The sequence below is a fragment of the Zonotrichia leucophrys genome, chromosome 3 (assembly GCF_028769735.1).
Source record: "Zonotrichia leucophrys gambelii isolate GWCS_2022_RI chromosome 3, RI_Zleu_2.0, whole genome shotgun sequence".
In the NCBI taxonomy this organism is placed as follows: domain Eukaryota; kingdom Metazoa; phylum Chordata; class Aves; order Passeriformes; family Passerellidae; genus Zonotrichia; species Zonotrichia leucophrys.
In genome coordinates, this window is record NC_088172.1 from 99,274,917 (window position 1) to 99,291,761 (window position 16,845).

Below are 16,845 nucleotides of genomic sequence, written 5' to 3' on the forward strand. Positions count from 1 at the left end.
AACACAGAAAAATGAGTGATATAATTACAAAAGCAATTGCAGGGACCACTGTGATGTTCTATTGCACTATGAGAGGCAGGTTTTCCTGGGTAACTCAGCTAAATTAGTGTTTATCATTATTTCATAGTATCCCTTGTAAATTTTTAAATACCTTTTAAAACAGCTACTCACCTCATCCTCATAACATCTCATTTTCAGCAATTAGCTTCTCTTAAAAAAATGACCTGAGACCATCTGCAAAAAATTTTGCATTTTTGTGAAATATATCAACTCTCATAGGTCAATTTATTCAGTTACAAATTTCATTGAGAATAAAAGATTTATGCATTTCTCTTAATTAACAGAACAAATTTAGCTAAATATAAACTCTGCACTAAAGTTTTGCAGTGGCACAATACCAACACAGAATACAGAAGCATCTTTAAACTATACAAAATTTTAAAATTGAAAATAATCCTGTTTACATATTCTTTATACATTAACATATAAAAGACCTTATTTAATGAGGCATCTAAAAGAATCAAAAACATCTCTACAGCTATCTCTGAAAATTCATATCTGGAAACAATTCATTACACAGAAGCTTTACAAGACTATTTAAACAAACCAATACACACTTTTTACAAGATTAACATTCCAAAAGGTATAGGCAGGCTATCACTTCTTAGTTTTGCAGTTTACCTCACTGGTTATTTTTAATTATAAAAATCTTCATATTTATATATGGTGAGTATTGTTGAATAACCAGTAATCTAATTTAAAACTTGTGCAAAACAAACAAGAATTTGGAAAAACAGTAAGTTTAACCAGTCACTTATATAAAATACCACCTAAAACACTTTTGTCCCATGTGCAGGAAAAAAGCCATAACCAATCTCGTTCTGGAAAGTTAACAGTTCCATTTTTATATTCCTTCATTAGACTCCTTCTATAAGTTATGATAAATTAAGAGTTCCAACAAGACATCGACTGATCGACAGACCTGCCCAACATCCTCCAGTTTACAGCTTATGTTTGCTGGCTGTATCCTGCTGCTGCTTCCTTAGGTCAGGGCTTCCCAAGGGCTGAGCTGGCAGCTCCCAAGAGCTCCACAGAGGTGGAGCTTTACACAACAAAGAGCTGCCATGTGCCTACTAACTCCAGCCATTTCCTCTTCAGCACTTCTAACATACCAGGAGATCCAACAGCAAGAGGTGTGCAGAAATCACCTGAACTTTTAAAAACCAAGTTCAAATCATATGAAAGTATGCTTTCAAGTTTACTATAATCAATGCAATTACTAAGAGATTACCAGTTAGCAAAACTACTGCATGTGAATAACAAATGGAGAAATCTAATGTAACGCTGGTTTCCTTAAGAAGCAGATATAATATATTTAAAAGGGTCCTTTCTGAGAGGTTTTCTCTTCCCTTATCTTCTGGCAGTTAGGGTATTTGGTGAAGCCTATAGAAAGGAAGAAGAAGATTTTCCAGAACTACTTGCTGTACACTTGAAAGGAAGTTTTCAGTCTCTGTTGGTGTTATTGGCTGCAAAAGCATGTAAGTTTCCCATCTGGCTCAGACCACTCTGAATATGTGCAACGTGGATCTCAACGTTATTCTGAAAACAACTGTGGGAAGAAAAAAAGAACAAAAGTAAGAAATGTTGAACTCCATATGTAGGAGTTATGTCTGAAATCTCTACAGCGCAAAATCAAGATGTGAGCATAGCCAGTGTAAAAATTCAGGTGAATCAGAGAGCAGTACATACAAATGCAGCTTGACACAGAAATGTGGGAAAACACAACTTGCACAAACAACTGCCAGAAATCAAGAGTCACTGACTTCAACACTTAAAGTAAGGTTCTAACAAGACCAGAGCTAGTGAAATTAAAATATTATGAAGAGATGCTAAAATGGCCAAAATAAGTGAAATGGAACACATATTCCCACGAAATGGAAACATCACCACTTTCTTTGCTGGGCACATCAACCTTTACTTGAATCAATTCCAATATGCAATTTGCAGGGTTGATTATAAAGAAGTTTCGCTAATGTCTGAGGTTTGGTTTTGTTTTTCCTAATGAAAATTGCTATAAAACAGCATTTCTCAATAACTATATTGAAATCAAAAGGCCATCCTACTATCTTTGGGAAAAAAATTTAAAAATTCATGTGTACAGCCTCCCATTATTATGTAGCAATACAAGTAGTGAGGATATTAAAAAAACCCACTTAGCATTTAGATTTATTTTCTAAATGACATAATTTAGCAGCATAAAATGCTTGTCACAAATTGCTGGAGGCTGCAGGGTACTCCAGACAAGTACCACCACTCTCTTGCTACCACATTTTTGCTATTTTTATGATGCCTCCTCAGGCAGCTGCCTGTGACAACTGTTGAAAAATGGCCCATCTAGACTAGCCTGGCCTTTGATCTGGCACAATATGGCTGCTCTTCTGTTTCTTGGCTTAAAATCTTGCCAATGGAAGCTGCTCAGAACCTCTAATTGTCTCATATGCCACCTTTTGATATTTACAGACAAGAGGTTGAGTATGCTAAAAGAATACTGAAATTGTACTGTTCTCTGGTTTCAAATACTTGTATTACTAGTGAGATTTCAAAATCAGACAATGTTCTAAAACAAGTTTTTAGTTGTCATAAATTACTAAAGAACAAGAAAATCTAGTTGTTGCTGCATCAATTTAGCACTTAACTTTTTTTAACATGTTACTTCAGTGATAGATTCAAAAAGAAAACTGCTCATTTAAGAAGCCCCCCTTTTAGATGGAACCCTTCCTATAAGTAAAAGTTACCAGATTAAACCTTTAATTATAATCAATGTTCACCTCTAAAATACAGTCAGAACTATCACAAAGCGTGTAATTAAGAATTAAATATTCAAAAAGTAATACCTGATATTTGAGGAGTCTATTGAATTCTTAATGTCATTTAATGAATCTGTTAGTGATTTAAATTCAAAGGAATTCAGATCACCTCCTTCTGCTAGACACTGTAGAAGAAGAAAACAAAAATGTTCTCACAGTTCGGCACATAGGCATTGTACAGAAGAAGCTATTTTGTGCAAACTTTTTTTTTTTTACCTTAATTTGCAGTAATATTGCTGTAAGTCTGGAGATAAGATCAGTTAAATTTTCACTCTCCACACAGAGCTGTCCTGTTGACAAGGTATTTGCTTGTCTGACGACCTCCTGAGCTTCCTCCTCACACCGGCGCCTCAGGTCTGTGGGCTGGTCAGCAGGCTGGAGGCCCTGGTCAGGAGCAAGCTGCAGATATGAAGGGGAGGAATTAACAATGAACATGTCCTTTGCATTTAGTGGATGTGTGAAATGACATGATTCCAAAAAGTTTGTGTGTCTACAGTACACAGTGCTGTTTTTTTTTAATGTATGTCTGTTGCCCCGAATCACATCGGGGTCATCAATTATTGTCACCTTATTGCAGGGGTTCCACACTGCTGCCTCCTTAGCACAAAAGTTCCAGACCTCCTTGGTGTTTCTTGTGGGCAGCTCCTCAGAGCACTGACTCTTTCTTCTTCACAAAGCAGACACTGACCCTGGTTCCTTTCTCACCCAGCCACCCCACTCTTTTATAGCCTCTTCTTCTCACTGGTTACAGCTGGAGCATGTTAAAGTCAGGCCTGCTCCTAATCTTTGATAATTGGCCCAGCTGCAACTCCTTAGGGGTGAGATTACTTTCTACACCATCTTTATTTTCTTATATTCTATCCCCCTACACATGTCTACTTAAGAGCAGGCCACTGGTATCAGGAAAAGTGATACCAGTGGCCAAATTCCAGAGAAGGAATCCAACACAGCTACCAAGAGTTTCATTTCAGTGTGACCCCCACCCACCCCCTATTTCCAGGAAATTCAGTTTTCTAATTAGGCTGAGCAAAAACCACCAAGTACACAGAGATTCCAGCAAAATCTTACCTCATAGCAATACTGTTGAACTTTATGCAAAACTTTATTTAAGTCTTTGTTTAGTTGTTCTAGATCCAGAACAATAGTTGCATATCTCCTCTGGAACTCAATGCCAATTGGCATGGAATAGGATTTCTGTGGAAAACACAAAGCATATTAAAGTTAATGCAGTACTAGATTTTGAACTCATCAAAAGGAGCTTTTATTTGAAAATAATACTGAGATATTTGAAATCTTGGTGTCAAATAGAAAAATGCTAACATACAAAATATTAAAATGCAGTATGACTATTTATAACTCCAGATGAAACTGTGTAGGTAACAACTATGCTTTTATTCCCTTCTGCAAATACTACAATAATCTATGGTGGTAATTGCTACAGAAGATGACTGTGCTCTGACCTGCTTATTCAATCTCCAGTAGCTGGGCATGGCTTCTCCCTGCTGGCTGAGCAGAAAACTCTCCTGCCAGCAGAGGAACAGCATGGGACAGCATGGCCTCAGCCACCTCTGCTGCAGGATGGGAGGCACATTTGGCCAGTAACTTACTGGTCACCTGAGGATGACTCAGTGCTACACACCTGCTGTTACAGCTAACACTTCTGCCAAAAAAGAAAGTTACTAGAGCTCATATTTGGTAACAGTATTTTGTAAGCATGATTTTCCACAAAAAGAATAAATACCAAAATACTGTACATTTTTTCTTACACTCTTTTCAGAATACAGCTTGACATTGTCATCAATATATTGGGTGATATTTACAAAATTGAAACAAAACATACATTATAAAATTTCCTCTCCAAATTGCCTCTTGCAAGAGAATCTAGAGGCGGTTCCAGCCATAGCACTGAGATACAGGTGCCTCCTACAAGCAAAACTTGTAGCTATAGATTTCACACACAAGATAAAGCAAATTGCAAAGTCAAGAGCCTCCACAAGGATAATCCTGGTGAAAGACTCAAAAGGTTTCAATTATGAGTTCAGTTCAAAGTTCCCCATTAAACCTAATCAGAGATGCTCTCCAGGGATTTATAAATCTGAATACCAACTTAACAGGGCTTTAAACTCACACCATAATTTCAGAATTCACTGGAAATAAATTTGGCATACTTTCTGCAGCTGTGGAACATAAGAAATCAAATCTTTCAGACCTTATTCAGTGAGTAGCTCTCTTAGAGCAAACTGAACAGCTCCAGCTTAGCTGTGAAAGCTGCAGACAATTCTGAATTCCCTGTTGGAGAGGAAAGGCTAAGGGCATTCTGTGCTAGTGATGACAAAAGAAATATTTCTCAGCAGCAGCACTACTTCTGACCTGGGCACAAGCCAAGACCTGGAAACACTGATGAACAGCTAAACTGACAAGAGATGGATGGCTTTCAGCAGAGAGAAGCAGGATCTGTCACCAAGGATCTAGCTGCTTCTCTGAGACAACCAGCATTACCTTTACCTTGTTTTTATTGCACCTCCTTTTGTTTTTATTGCACCTCCTTTCAATTTATATTTGTTTATCCAAATGTTTACTGGTTTATGTAATTTGTTTATAGCCTGCAATCCAGACTAGTACAGTGATGTCAAGAAAAATGAGACATTAATAGCTCCTCTGAAGGCATCCCCTGACTTGTGTAAATTTATTATTATTGCCAGATAAGAATGGCCTACATTCAGTACCATTTCTGATTTTGGTCAGTTCCATTTATTTCTATATTGAATCAGTCATTGAACAGAAGTATTCACAAAAGGATTACTTTAAACCAAACAGCAGTGGTACTCTAACAATTATCAAACTACAAATGTATGAATTATTACCAAAGTCTGACAATTAAGGTACACCTGAATGAACTCAAAGGATTCAATTTTATTCAAATTAAGGCATGTTATTGATGTTGAAGTGAACTGGGGTCAGAAAAAGATTCTTGTTCAAAGAAGATATATTTTAAAGGAGAAGCAACACATACTCAGTGGCACAAACACAGATGGGATTGCCAAGGGACAAAGAGGATTAGAAGATGGGCTAAGAATATGGCCCAATAGGAAGGTATCACATCCTCTATTTTTATCAGGACAGCCTTCAGCAGCAATGGAGGCTGCTTTATGATTGCTGCTTTTCAAAGGAAACAGAGCAGGGGAGAATGTCAGAGTATCTCAAAATCCTTAGCCAGGTTACAAGTGAGCTAAAATGTAGCAAATGCAGTATCTATTTCTATATTTCCTTCCCAGTTGTTTTTTTGCTCTTTCAATTCTGTGGAAAAAAGAGACCAAGAAAAGTAACAATACAGGTAATTTATGACTTAATAGCTGAGCTAACATTCAGGTACTTGCTAGAGGAAGGATACTGTCATTCCCAAGGACCTCCTTATCTATGCAGAAGTATGAATACCTCAGGAAAAAAATTAATTTAAGAAGAGTTGGTAATTTTTCATTATCAGAGTTGCAGGTTGCAATGGCATGCTTTAATCTTACTTCTTTTTACATCTAGTTTAGTTACTAACACACAAAATATAATGTAGTAACTAAAATGATAAGGTATTGAAGAACACCATCATGGCACAGAAAAAGAAAATTACAGAGACACAGAGATGGGGCAGTAGGAAGCAGAGTAACAGAATGCAAACATGCACATGATCATTAAAGGCACAAAGAGAAATCTCACCACAATAAATCACATCCTTCAACATTCATATATTTTACATGGAAAAAAACCCCAACTGTTTTGTTTCAAGAAATAAACCAATTGTTTTCCCTTCTTCTCCACAAACCTTGAGCCTTCTGTACACTGCAGAGACAGCAGCCTGGATGGATGCTGGCAGAAGGCTGAGACTGAGAGCTTTCTCAAGTTATTTTATAGCCATGGGTGGTACAAGAGTCACTCTTATAATTTTGATTTACTGACTGCTGATTAGATAAAGCTAGCAAGAAAAACTATTCTGCTGCTGCTGCTAATTACTCTGTAACTGCTGCAGTACTGTAACTTTAAAGGCCAGTCAAGGGCACTCAGAGCTTTACACAAAAGTCTCTGAAATGAGTAATTGCTTTAACCATCTACCATCTGCAAAACAGTTTTAGCATAAATGCCTTACCATGTAAACTTATACTCCAAATTCTCAAGGTACACAGTATTTCCTTACTTTATGTGTTAATTGATATGTGCTATCCTGATGTTCACATTAATCAATCTCCAAAACACAGTTCTTTCAAAGGAGAATCATATTTGAAACAACTGATCTCTCTGACTTGTCTTTAAAAATAATAAAGACATTTCATGTCATAGAAAGAAACAAAATACAGATTTTATTTAGACTACACTCCTTATTTGCATTAGCTGTTAAAGCATATCCTGTTTTAATAACCAAAAAGAGAACATTCTCACCAGCTTTTCTGCTTCTGTGTTCATCTCTCTCAATTGTTTGATGTGTTCCTTCTTGATCATAAGGATTTTCGATAACCTGGTCTAAAACAAAGGAACTATTTTTAGAAAGAAAAGGTCCTTAAGCAGTTTTAAAATGCCATAGAAATTCAAGATAAAAAACCATACCTGTTTCTCTCATAATATAAAATGTATTTCTCAGTTGTTGATCAAGTTAAAAAGCACAAATGAAAATTATTTAAAATTAAATGATGGAATTTCCAGAGATTTTTAAAGTGATTCCAAGGACCCTAAATTGATGAATGCTAAAATCCATTAGGTGAAATTCCCTATAGGAAGACTAACATGATTTATGGTCAGCTAGAGGCTGAAGAACCTTTGTTTTTATAGGCTGAAGGAGAGTGAAGGGTCATGATACTACAATTAGTATCACTCACCTTACTGCACCTTTTCCCCACAGTTCTCAGCTGTGCCATGCACTGAGCACCAGCCCTTTGTGCAAACCTTGCTACAGAGACTGGATCTCTTTAATACAGAACAACTCTGGGCTTTCCATTGCCCTCTTGTAATGGGAATATCCTGTGTCTCCTGCCCTGGGGACCTAGCAGGCTGAAGTGGAAACCACTGGGAGCTCCTTCAACACACTCATCACTCCCAAACTATTCATACTCCTATGAATGAGAGAAATCCTAGCTTCACTACAACCAGCAACTTTTATTACTGGAGTAAACAGAGCAAAAAATTTCAGGTTTTATAAATTCCAGAGGGGTTAACTGCATCCTAGCAGTGAAACATGTGACTGGGAGAAATAGGAACTCCTAGTTCAACACAAATCTGATGTATATTTAATCACTTTTGTGATTTTTAAGTTCAGTCTTAATGCAGCCAGGATGCTTGTCCTCACAAATTGTAATTAGAAAATTCTTCCAGGATCTCTTGCAGCTAATGAGGAATAGTCTGGGAACTTCCATGCTAAATGCATTCACTTTTTCACTTCATAGCAATTTGTTCAGAATTGCCAAACAGCCAAAGCTGGTTTTCAGCTAAATATAGTGTTCCCTCCTTGTATTTATCCCTGTTTATTCAGAGACAATAAAAGCATCTCTTCTCCACTGCTCTTCCACCAGACTAAGCACAACCCAAGCCTTTTCAGACTCCACTCCCTTAAAGGGCTCTTCATCTCTTAAACTTTTGTGACCCTTTTTTTATCTTTTTCCATTCACTGCCATCTTTCTTGTGTGTGAGCACAGGAAGCGTGTAACAGTATTCTGAATGACACACCAGGAAACTAAACCTGTAAAATGGCATCAGTATTTCTCTCTTTCTACTCCAAATATTTTGCCAGATGCATCTTATGAATGGATGGTGAGCCACGGCCAGAGGCACAGAGGCAGCACTGGATGGGTTATCAGCCTCCCAACTGCTCATTTCTGTCCCTGTGCTGTCCCCCAGTGACAGCACTTGCATTTCTGCTCTTTGCATTTTGCATGAAGAACCCAATCACAAAACAGATAATGACAAAAAACCCAAATTCAGAAGGGGCAAGAAAGAAAAGGTTTAAAATTGTTACTTGTGAGCTGGCCTGCCTCTCTGATCTAGTTTCTACCACACCACACAAGCGTTCATGTTGCCAGTAAAACACCTGTGAGGAACAAAAGCACTGTACACCATCTGCCACTGCTGCCAACAAGTTCCTTGTCAAGCTCTGCTGCCCTCACCATCCAGCAACTGCCTAACACATTCTTCTCCTTCATGAAGTTGATGAGTCCCCAAATTAATGCAGAATATATAATTTGCTCCCCAAATTTGCAAGGCATTTGATTCTTAAATTCTACTTCAATGTGCAGACACATGAGGATGCACAGCACTGGTTCTCCATTGGATGAGCTTGGATTTTCTATTATATTCATCCTACTCCAAGCTATATTCCAGTGATCAGGATAATCTGATTCTAAGGATTTTCACTGTATCTATCATGTCCACCAACTTTCTCTCAGGGGTACATTTTATTACATAGACCTTCATTTTCATCTGCCAGTGAATACTACAATTCAATCTAGCCCTATTTGTCTTGAGAAATTCCTGCCTAACAACTGTATTTTCATTATAACTCATCCTGTTTACTGTTGCAATTTACATTTCTCAATAAACTGGAAAAAAGTTTTTAGTACAATGCTGCTCCACATTAAAATTAATGAAGGCACAACCCAACCAGAATGTTTAGCTTTTCACTTCTGATTTCATTTGTTAGTCATAAAATATGAACATTTCAAAATGCAGCGTGTGATAACTTACTATGCAATATTTTCAGAATTTCCATAAGGAGAAAACAGCCAAAAATCGAGTGCTCATTTTCAGGTTGTTCCATTTTCCATTTAATTTGGGAAGATCCCTCCTTTCCCCACCTGCAGGCACCAGGTCACTGCAGTGCCCGTGCTGCATCACCACACTCCCTCTACTGGGCATGCAGCGACCCTGCCAACATCTGCTGTGTCCTACACTGCTGCCTTCCAACGGAATTCTTTACCCCAAAACAAAAAAGGAAGCAGGAAGGGAGGAGAAAAAAAAAAAAAAAAAGCTGTAGCTGAATACTTGGGAAAACGTCCTCCAAATTTAAATACTGTCTAGAATGTACAAATTTAATCTATTGATTCTGACCTGTCATACAGCATGTGAAATATTTAAGGATACATCATATAATTAATAAACCATGAAAGATTTAAAAAAAATATTACTCATTTATTGCTGACTTTATTCTTAATATCATGTTAATTTTTGAGCCAGGCTTCTAATGCATCAGAGTCCACAGTCTCAGGTGTCAAACTGTAATATGCAGTAATAAATATAAAGATTTAGAAAAACTAAGACAGTGTAGAACAATTATTAAAATAGTTGTTACAACTCCCAATGTTTGCTTAAAACTTCAAGTTATAGGAAAAGAGAATATCCCTAATATTTATCATTGTATGCATGTGATTTTGGATTCACTTCCTCTTCTTCCAAATTAATTTCAGATAAGGGAAATAAAGGGCTGCACTGAAACCTTATTTGAGGTATGCTCTGTATTTTCTGTTCTGTCCAAAATTCTTCCCATAAAATTGTTTCTTTGTGGTCTTATTAATATCAGCCTGGCAAGAGTTTTTGAGAAAGTTTTCTTGGAATCAAACTGGTTTTGACCATTTACTTCCCGAATCAACATTAAATGAGAAAAAGGGATTTGACTTTTTTAAAGTACCAGTCTATCATAAAGGCTAAAAAAACATCCTGAGCAGCAACCCTTAACATAAAAATACATCTGGTGAAGACAGCACAATCAATAATCAGCATTCACCAGCCTCATGTATTGCACAACACCAAATTTCAGTACCTCCTACAATTTCTAATTAAAAAATTGATTCTTACCAACGCTTCAAGTCCTTCAATAAATGTTTAAGCCCTGTGATTCTTTGCTGTTGCTCAAACAGACAAACACCAAAAATCTGTAGATTGATTTTGTTCAAAGCATTATGAAAATTTTCAAGCAAAAATACATATTAATGTGGTATCTTTGTAAAATGCCACCATTTGCAAGAGGCCTATACTTGTAAAAACTCAGATTTCCTTATACTGAGTAGTAACATACAGCCACACGTGACTGACAAATCACATATTTTCATCTTTCAAATGCAGAACCAATATCATAAACAGATCAATTTGATGTTCTAAGTAGATGTAAAGTTCAATACACCTTAGTTACCAAGTCTCACTGACCATACTCAGTGACTCAAACAGCTGCAGATAAAGTTTAGCTGCATTAAGACTGTATCTTTTGTGTATTTCAATTTTTCCATAATTAATCTTATGGAAAACTACATCTATTTTAAATTTTCTTAGCTAAGCTAGATGCCATGCCACCTTTTTCAAAATCAGCTTCATACAAGTTTCCTCTAAAAAAGCTGAATAGATGATGCTGTCAAACAAAATTCATTATGTTGAACGGCCCAAATGTTAGTGTGTCATGTGAGCTTCTGACACAAATTTATTCTTTTGACCAATTACACAGACTTTAAAATCTGAGAGGCATTTCATTTCTCAGTTCTCAGTATTTTAAACATGAATCACTCCAATCTCCTTTGGCATGTTTAAAACTGCTTTCCTTGTTAAAGACTTCAATCACTGATCTTAAGCGGAGCCAACATGAGCAATCACATTCCTCCACCATCCTGAAAAATGCTTCAGTGTGTTTTAATATTCAGTGATTTATTTAATACTGAGTATTTATTTAATACTCAGCTTCCTAACATGACTTGTCTGTGCTCTTCTGAACTAGTACACAAAAACCACTGAGAAATTATTTCGTAAAGGTGAAGAAAAAAGGATTTTCTATGTAGTGTTATCTATAAAATGAATGTTTGCTTGCATGGAAGTGAGTGTTGCTTTTCTTCTCCAAGAGAGTAGAACATTATATAACATAAAATATATCTGATAATGCGTATAGGCAACTGTTCTTTCCACAGTGTAACTATATTTTAAATAATTAAAGAAGTCTTAAAGTCTGCACGTATAAATAACACTTTTTAAAAAAATAAAATGGTAGATCTGGGAAAATAAAACACTTTTGAGGACCTCTGTGATCTGAAAAGCAGCATATTTCAAACGTTATAAACAAGTGAGAAAATTAAGAAAAAACAAAATAAAAACAAATAACAAAAATGAACATATCTTCAAAAGTTAATTTGACTATTACCATACTTGTCATAAATTAACAGAAGCTCATTGAACCACAGAAGAATTGGCAGAATAAACACAAAAGGACAATAAACAACAAAATTAAGAGCTGCAGTCAATACTTACCACTTGAATGAGGAATTCTACAGGAAAGCCTCCTAGTGTTTCACTATCTGTGCCTGAAATTTTGTTTTTCCATGAAGATTGTCCTAATAAAGGATCACTGTCCTATAAAAGATAAAACATCTAAATGAGTATTTTCTTTTTAGAGGGTTTTGCTAAAATTTTGATCATTCTAAATAACATCAGAAAACTAATCTCAAAGCTTTTTAAGGTAACAGCTTCAAGTATCCAAAAAACACTTTGGACTTGAAGAAAGTAACTCACTGTGATTGGAGACTGGAGAGAGGGCGTGTAGGGCAATCGGGGAGGAGTCATGAAGAAGCGCGAGGGCCGCTGTTTCTGTCCGAAGGCAGCGATTGGCATGGTTTCATGGGGCTCGTTACTCTGCCACACAGGGACAGGGAAAGGCAAAGGGAGGATATAATTCAGTGTCTGATTCATTTTTACCCTTTTGGATCATGTACTTAATTTACTTCTGGCATCTGGACTAGCTGTGCCTATCCACACCCCAACCCAACGGCAGGAAAAGATGAACGTTTTGCTTTTGGTCTAGGAGTTTTCAAAGTTTTATCCCATCAAATAAAAGCTGCATGAAAATTTCCAAAAATGCCATTGGCAGGTAAATCACAACAGGAACTCAGCAGAGAATCCAAACTCAGACCATGACAGCATCTCCTTGATTTTTAAAGATTTTTAAAGATTTTCTAAGCCTTCTGATGCTTACATTCTTGTAATGAACGTTCTCACACACTTTCTGTAATAACTTATTGTTTTGCATTCTTTTATTGAGGAGGAGAAATTTAATGGACTGTTGGTTTGTCCAGTGTCATTGGAGAGGTGGCACTGTCACCCTCCAATCCACTGTCACTTCTGGAAATCCATAATTACTGGAGTCAGAAAGTAAACTTCCCTTTTTTTGCCTTGAAAACAGCAGTGTGTGTGTGTCATGTTATTTTTGGGTCCTATAATGACAATGACAGAGACTAGAAGAATTATGTAGATCCAACACCACACAAGACACAAAAGAGAGTCAGGTCCTCCAGAAATCTTGCAGCCTAGGCTGGACTGTCTGGCAGGAACAAAGCCTAGGAGCTGGGAGATAATCTCCAATTGTTTCACCAAGATAACATCCTCCCAGTAGCTTCATTAGCACAAGAAATTCCAAAATCAAGTTCAATCAACTCATAATACTTGTTTGCAACTCCCACAGGCCTTTCCTGACTTCAGCAAATCACAAAGGGCCAGGGTTTTCTTGAACATTTTCTGCAAATCCTGGCAGGATCTCGTTGCAGAATTCTCTCTGGGATCCTATAGCACTCATTTTATTTCTTCATATTGAACTCAGGCTATTTTAACAGCCTACAATAGCTGGTCTAGTAAATTATTCCACCCTGAGCCATTTTGCTTTAATCATAGAAGGTTATCCTGTTCTGTAAAACCATAAACAGTAAAATTTTATTACCTGGAATTTCCCATGCATCTGTTATGTCTGTTTCTACTTTATGACAATACCACCTGGGTGTAATTTCTTATTTTTGATTAAAGCATATCATTGTCGATTTTTAAAATTTCATTTTCTTATTACAGCTACTTTTAGAATGCGTCATTAATACTTACAAGAACTTCATAATCTGGGACTGTGTGTGTTCCAAGACCTGCCCTGTCAAAAGTCACCCTGTAGGTGGCATTAAGAGTGTCCACAGCATCTATTTGTCCAGTGAAGAGACCATCGTGGACACCTCGCAAACGGGCTGAAAACAACAACAGGACAAGAAGAAACCAAACATTACAATGCTATGATACAAATAACAAAACTCAAAACAAGATTCATTACATCTTTTGCAACTAATTCTTTATATGTATACTAAAAAGCTGCATATTAAATGAAAAAAAGAAAATAGCAAACCCAGAAAAAAGTATGTAATAGAAATATTACCAAATTTGTTACAAAATTTAAGTTTGAAGGTTAAATATTTCCCAAATCTAATCCTTAGTACTACACTTATGTCTAAGAAACTCCCACTGTTTCATACCCTGCACCTTCTGACAGACAGATTTTGCAGGCAAAAGTCAATCTCCAGATGATTTTGCACAGCACATCTCTCTGAATCCCTCCTCTGATGACTGCATGTTTAGCAAAAAAAGGTGTGGAAGGATACAGGTCTAGGAGAGTGAGGAGAGGCAGAGTGGTGCATGTCTGCTCTTCAGCAAGAGCTAAGGGCAGCGGTGTTCAACACAAAAAATGCAATGAACAGTCATGACTTGAACAGGAGATGTGAAGTGAAAAGCAGCTGGACCAAAATCAGACAGGAGGAAGGAACTGAAATTTTCATGAAACCTGTGGAATATTTTCAATAATATTCCTTCCTCAGTTATGTGTAAGGTTTTTTAGCAAGGCAATGTCATGTTCAGCATGCACATCCAACTGAACTGCAATACCAACTGTATATCTGTTTCAAAACAGGTAGTTTTCTATTTATGGAAAAATAAAGTTCAAGTTTATATTAGGTCAGATTTGAAACTCAGACAACACTCAGAATTTTAAAATTAAGCATCTCCCTCTCTCCAAGAAGTGATACACTAGACATATAAGAAATTCTAAAATTTGAACAGCAGAAATAATAAGTCATACTAAGTTTGCAGCTCAAAACCTTATCAGTGTTTTAAAAATATCACCTGATTTCCACAAGCACCTTCTCAGTGAACTAACAAAAAACTGATACAATTCTGATGTTTTACATTTATTATAATTACGTGCACTAAGTGGATTATGACTTAACTAAAATCTTTACAAAATACACTTGGCTGCTTATTTTGTTTGTTTTTAAGAATTTACCTGTAACTTTTGTTCCTATTACAAGTGGTAATGGAATTTCTTCTGGAAGATCTTTGAACTGTGAAAGATCTGCAACTTTCCTCTGCTGCAAAAGTCTGATTTTCTGTCGCTTCTGTTTTAATGCTGACCTCTCTTCCTCAAAGAATGCAGAGGAACACCTGTAATTTCATTAGATAAAAAATATACTTAAATTAATCACTCAAAACATATATGTGAAGGTACATCAAATAAATAGGCATAGTTTAAAAAATCACTGTGAGAAAATAAAAAAGCTTGGGATGATGTGTTCAAGAGAAAAAAAAATCTTGTTTAATGCATTTAGACAAGCTTACTCCTCAGAATTCTCACCCTTAAAATAAGAGTCTATTTTAAAACAATACTCAGGAATAGTAGCTGTTGCAGTGGTATATCTAAAGAGCACAACTTTTTAGGATTTTTTTCTGCTTATAAGGATCCATCTAGGGTCACAACAAAGCTAAAGCTGCCCAGTCTGCTGTGGATGCCACGTCAATGCACTGAGGAGGGTGTCCTGTGAGAGCCCTGGCTGCCAGCACTCACTGATACACAGGAGATCCCTCTCACATCTGCTCATTAGCTCAATTAAGCTAACTGAGTATGACAGGGCACCAGACTCAGCACATAAATGGCACTTCTCTGTCTCATCTCCTTGCACTTCTGCAAAGCACAACTCAGCCCCAAAATCTCTGATGAACTGTTCTGAGATTGATCATAGTCAAAGTTTATTTGATCTTGGGCTACTGTGTAAAAATCAGATCATCTGTAGTAGTGCCCTTCTCCATTCTGGGGGTAGAGTTCTTCTTAAAATGCAATCTAAAAGATGGAAGGCTCATTCCTAAAGTGCTTACTTTGTACTAATTTTCATTTCTAACCTACTGAATAGGCAAGATTCATGAGGGAGATAAGCAAAAAGACATTAAGGACTCAATCCTATCTTTCATTTCTTACTAAAATTTTCTTCATTCTTGTGTCAATGAAAGAAGTAATTTTAAAAAGGTGCACAAATGTTATTTTAAGTCTGCTTGATTGCAGAAAGTTATTTATCATATAATTTGCCACCTTTTTTAATTGCTTTACTGCAGTCAAATGCAGATCAAACATTTTCTCTGGAACTCATACAGTTATATATTGATTACTGATCAATAAATTCTATTTTACCAAGTTATTTTAGAAGACATTGTCAACTCTGCTGATGGTTCCCTCTACTACACTATAAATTATTTTCTGACTTAAATCCCTTCAAGATGTTCCTCACTCATCTCCAACTTAGTACTACTAAGAAGTCAGCTCCTTTTTCCAAATCTGCTTCTACTACTCTCCTATTACATGCTGAAACAAACATTCTCAGGTTTTCTTCTGTATACCCCTCACTGGGAGAGCTCCACAAAGCCCTTTCAGTGTTGTCCATGATTTCTCTTCCTGGCATTGTGCACAAGAAGACTGTGAGCACTGAGGTGCCAGGATGCTGAGATCATTTTGTTTCACACTGACCAGCACTTGCACACACTGTATGCACCCATCATTTGCCTCTTATCTTAGAAATGTTTTCTAAGTTCTATGGGGCACAGGCCACCTGTTTTCTCCCAGTGTTAGCACAATGAGATCCTAGTCCTAAGCAAGACATGGGACAAAGACACAAACAAAAATAAACTGCAGCTGTGAGGTACTTTTGTCAGGTAATGCAAACATGCACTGCACTGAAGGCTCCCATATGAGGCTTTCCAACCACTTTCAGCACAAAAATCACCACTTTGTATTGTCTGGTTTTTGTATAGCCTAGAAACTCTGTTGTAGACTGAGGCTGGTGTCCCACTCACCAGTTTAGCACTGAAGAGCAGAATGTGTTTACCTGGAATTAGGTACTGTTCCAGT

The 16,845-nt window shown here is 36.8% G+C and overlaps 1 protein-coding gene across 1 annotated transcript in view; it reads right to left on the reverse strand.

Annotated features, from left to right (window-relative positions):
- Positions 1-266: 266 nt before the first annotated feature.
- LIN9 (lin-9 DREAM MuvB core complex component) overlaps positions 267-16,845 on the reverse strand; it is a 39,816-nt gene continuing 23,237 nt past the window's right edge. Inside the window, exons 7-15 of the mRNA XM_064707078.1 lie at positions 14,956-15,113; positions 13,737-13,870; positions 12,384-12,503; positions 12,123-12,224; positions 7,293-7,373; positions 3,936-4,061; positions 3,084-3,266; positions 2,895-2,992; positions 267-1,609 (exon numbers count right to left, since the gene is read on the reverse strand). Coding sequence (XP_064563148.1) covers positions 1,504-1,609; positions 2,895-2,992; positions 3,084-3,266; positions 3,936-4,061; positions 7,293-7,373; positions 12,123-12,224; positions 12,384-12,503; positions 13,737-13,870; positions 14,956-15,113 — 1,108 coding nt within the window. The 3' untranslated portion in view covers positions 267-1,503. The remainder of the gene's footprint in view (positions 1,610-2,894; positions 2,993-3,083; positions 3,267-3,935; positions 4,062-7,292; positions 7,374-12,122; positions 12,225-12,383; positions 12,504-13,736; positions 13,871-14,955; positions 15,114-16,845) is intronic.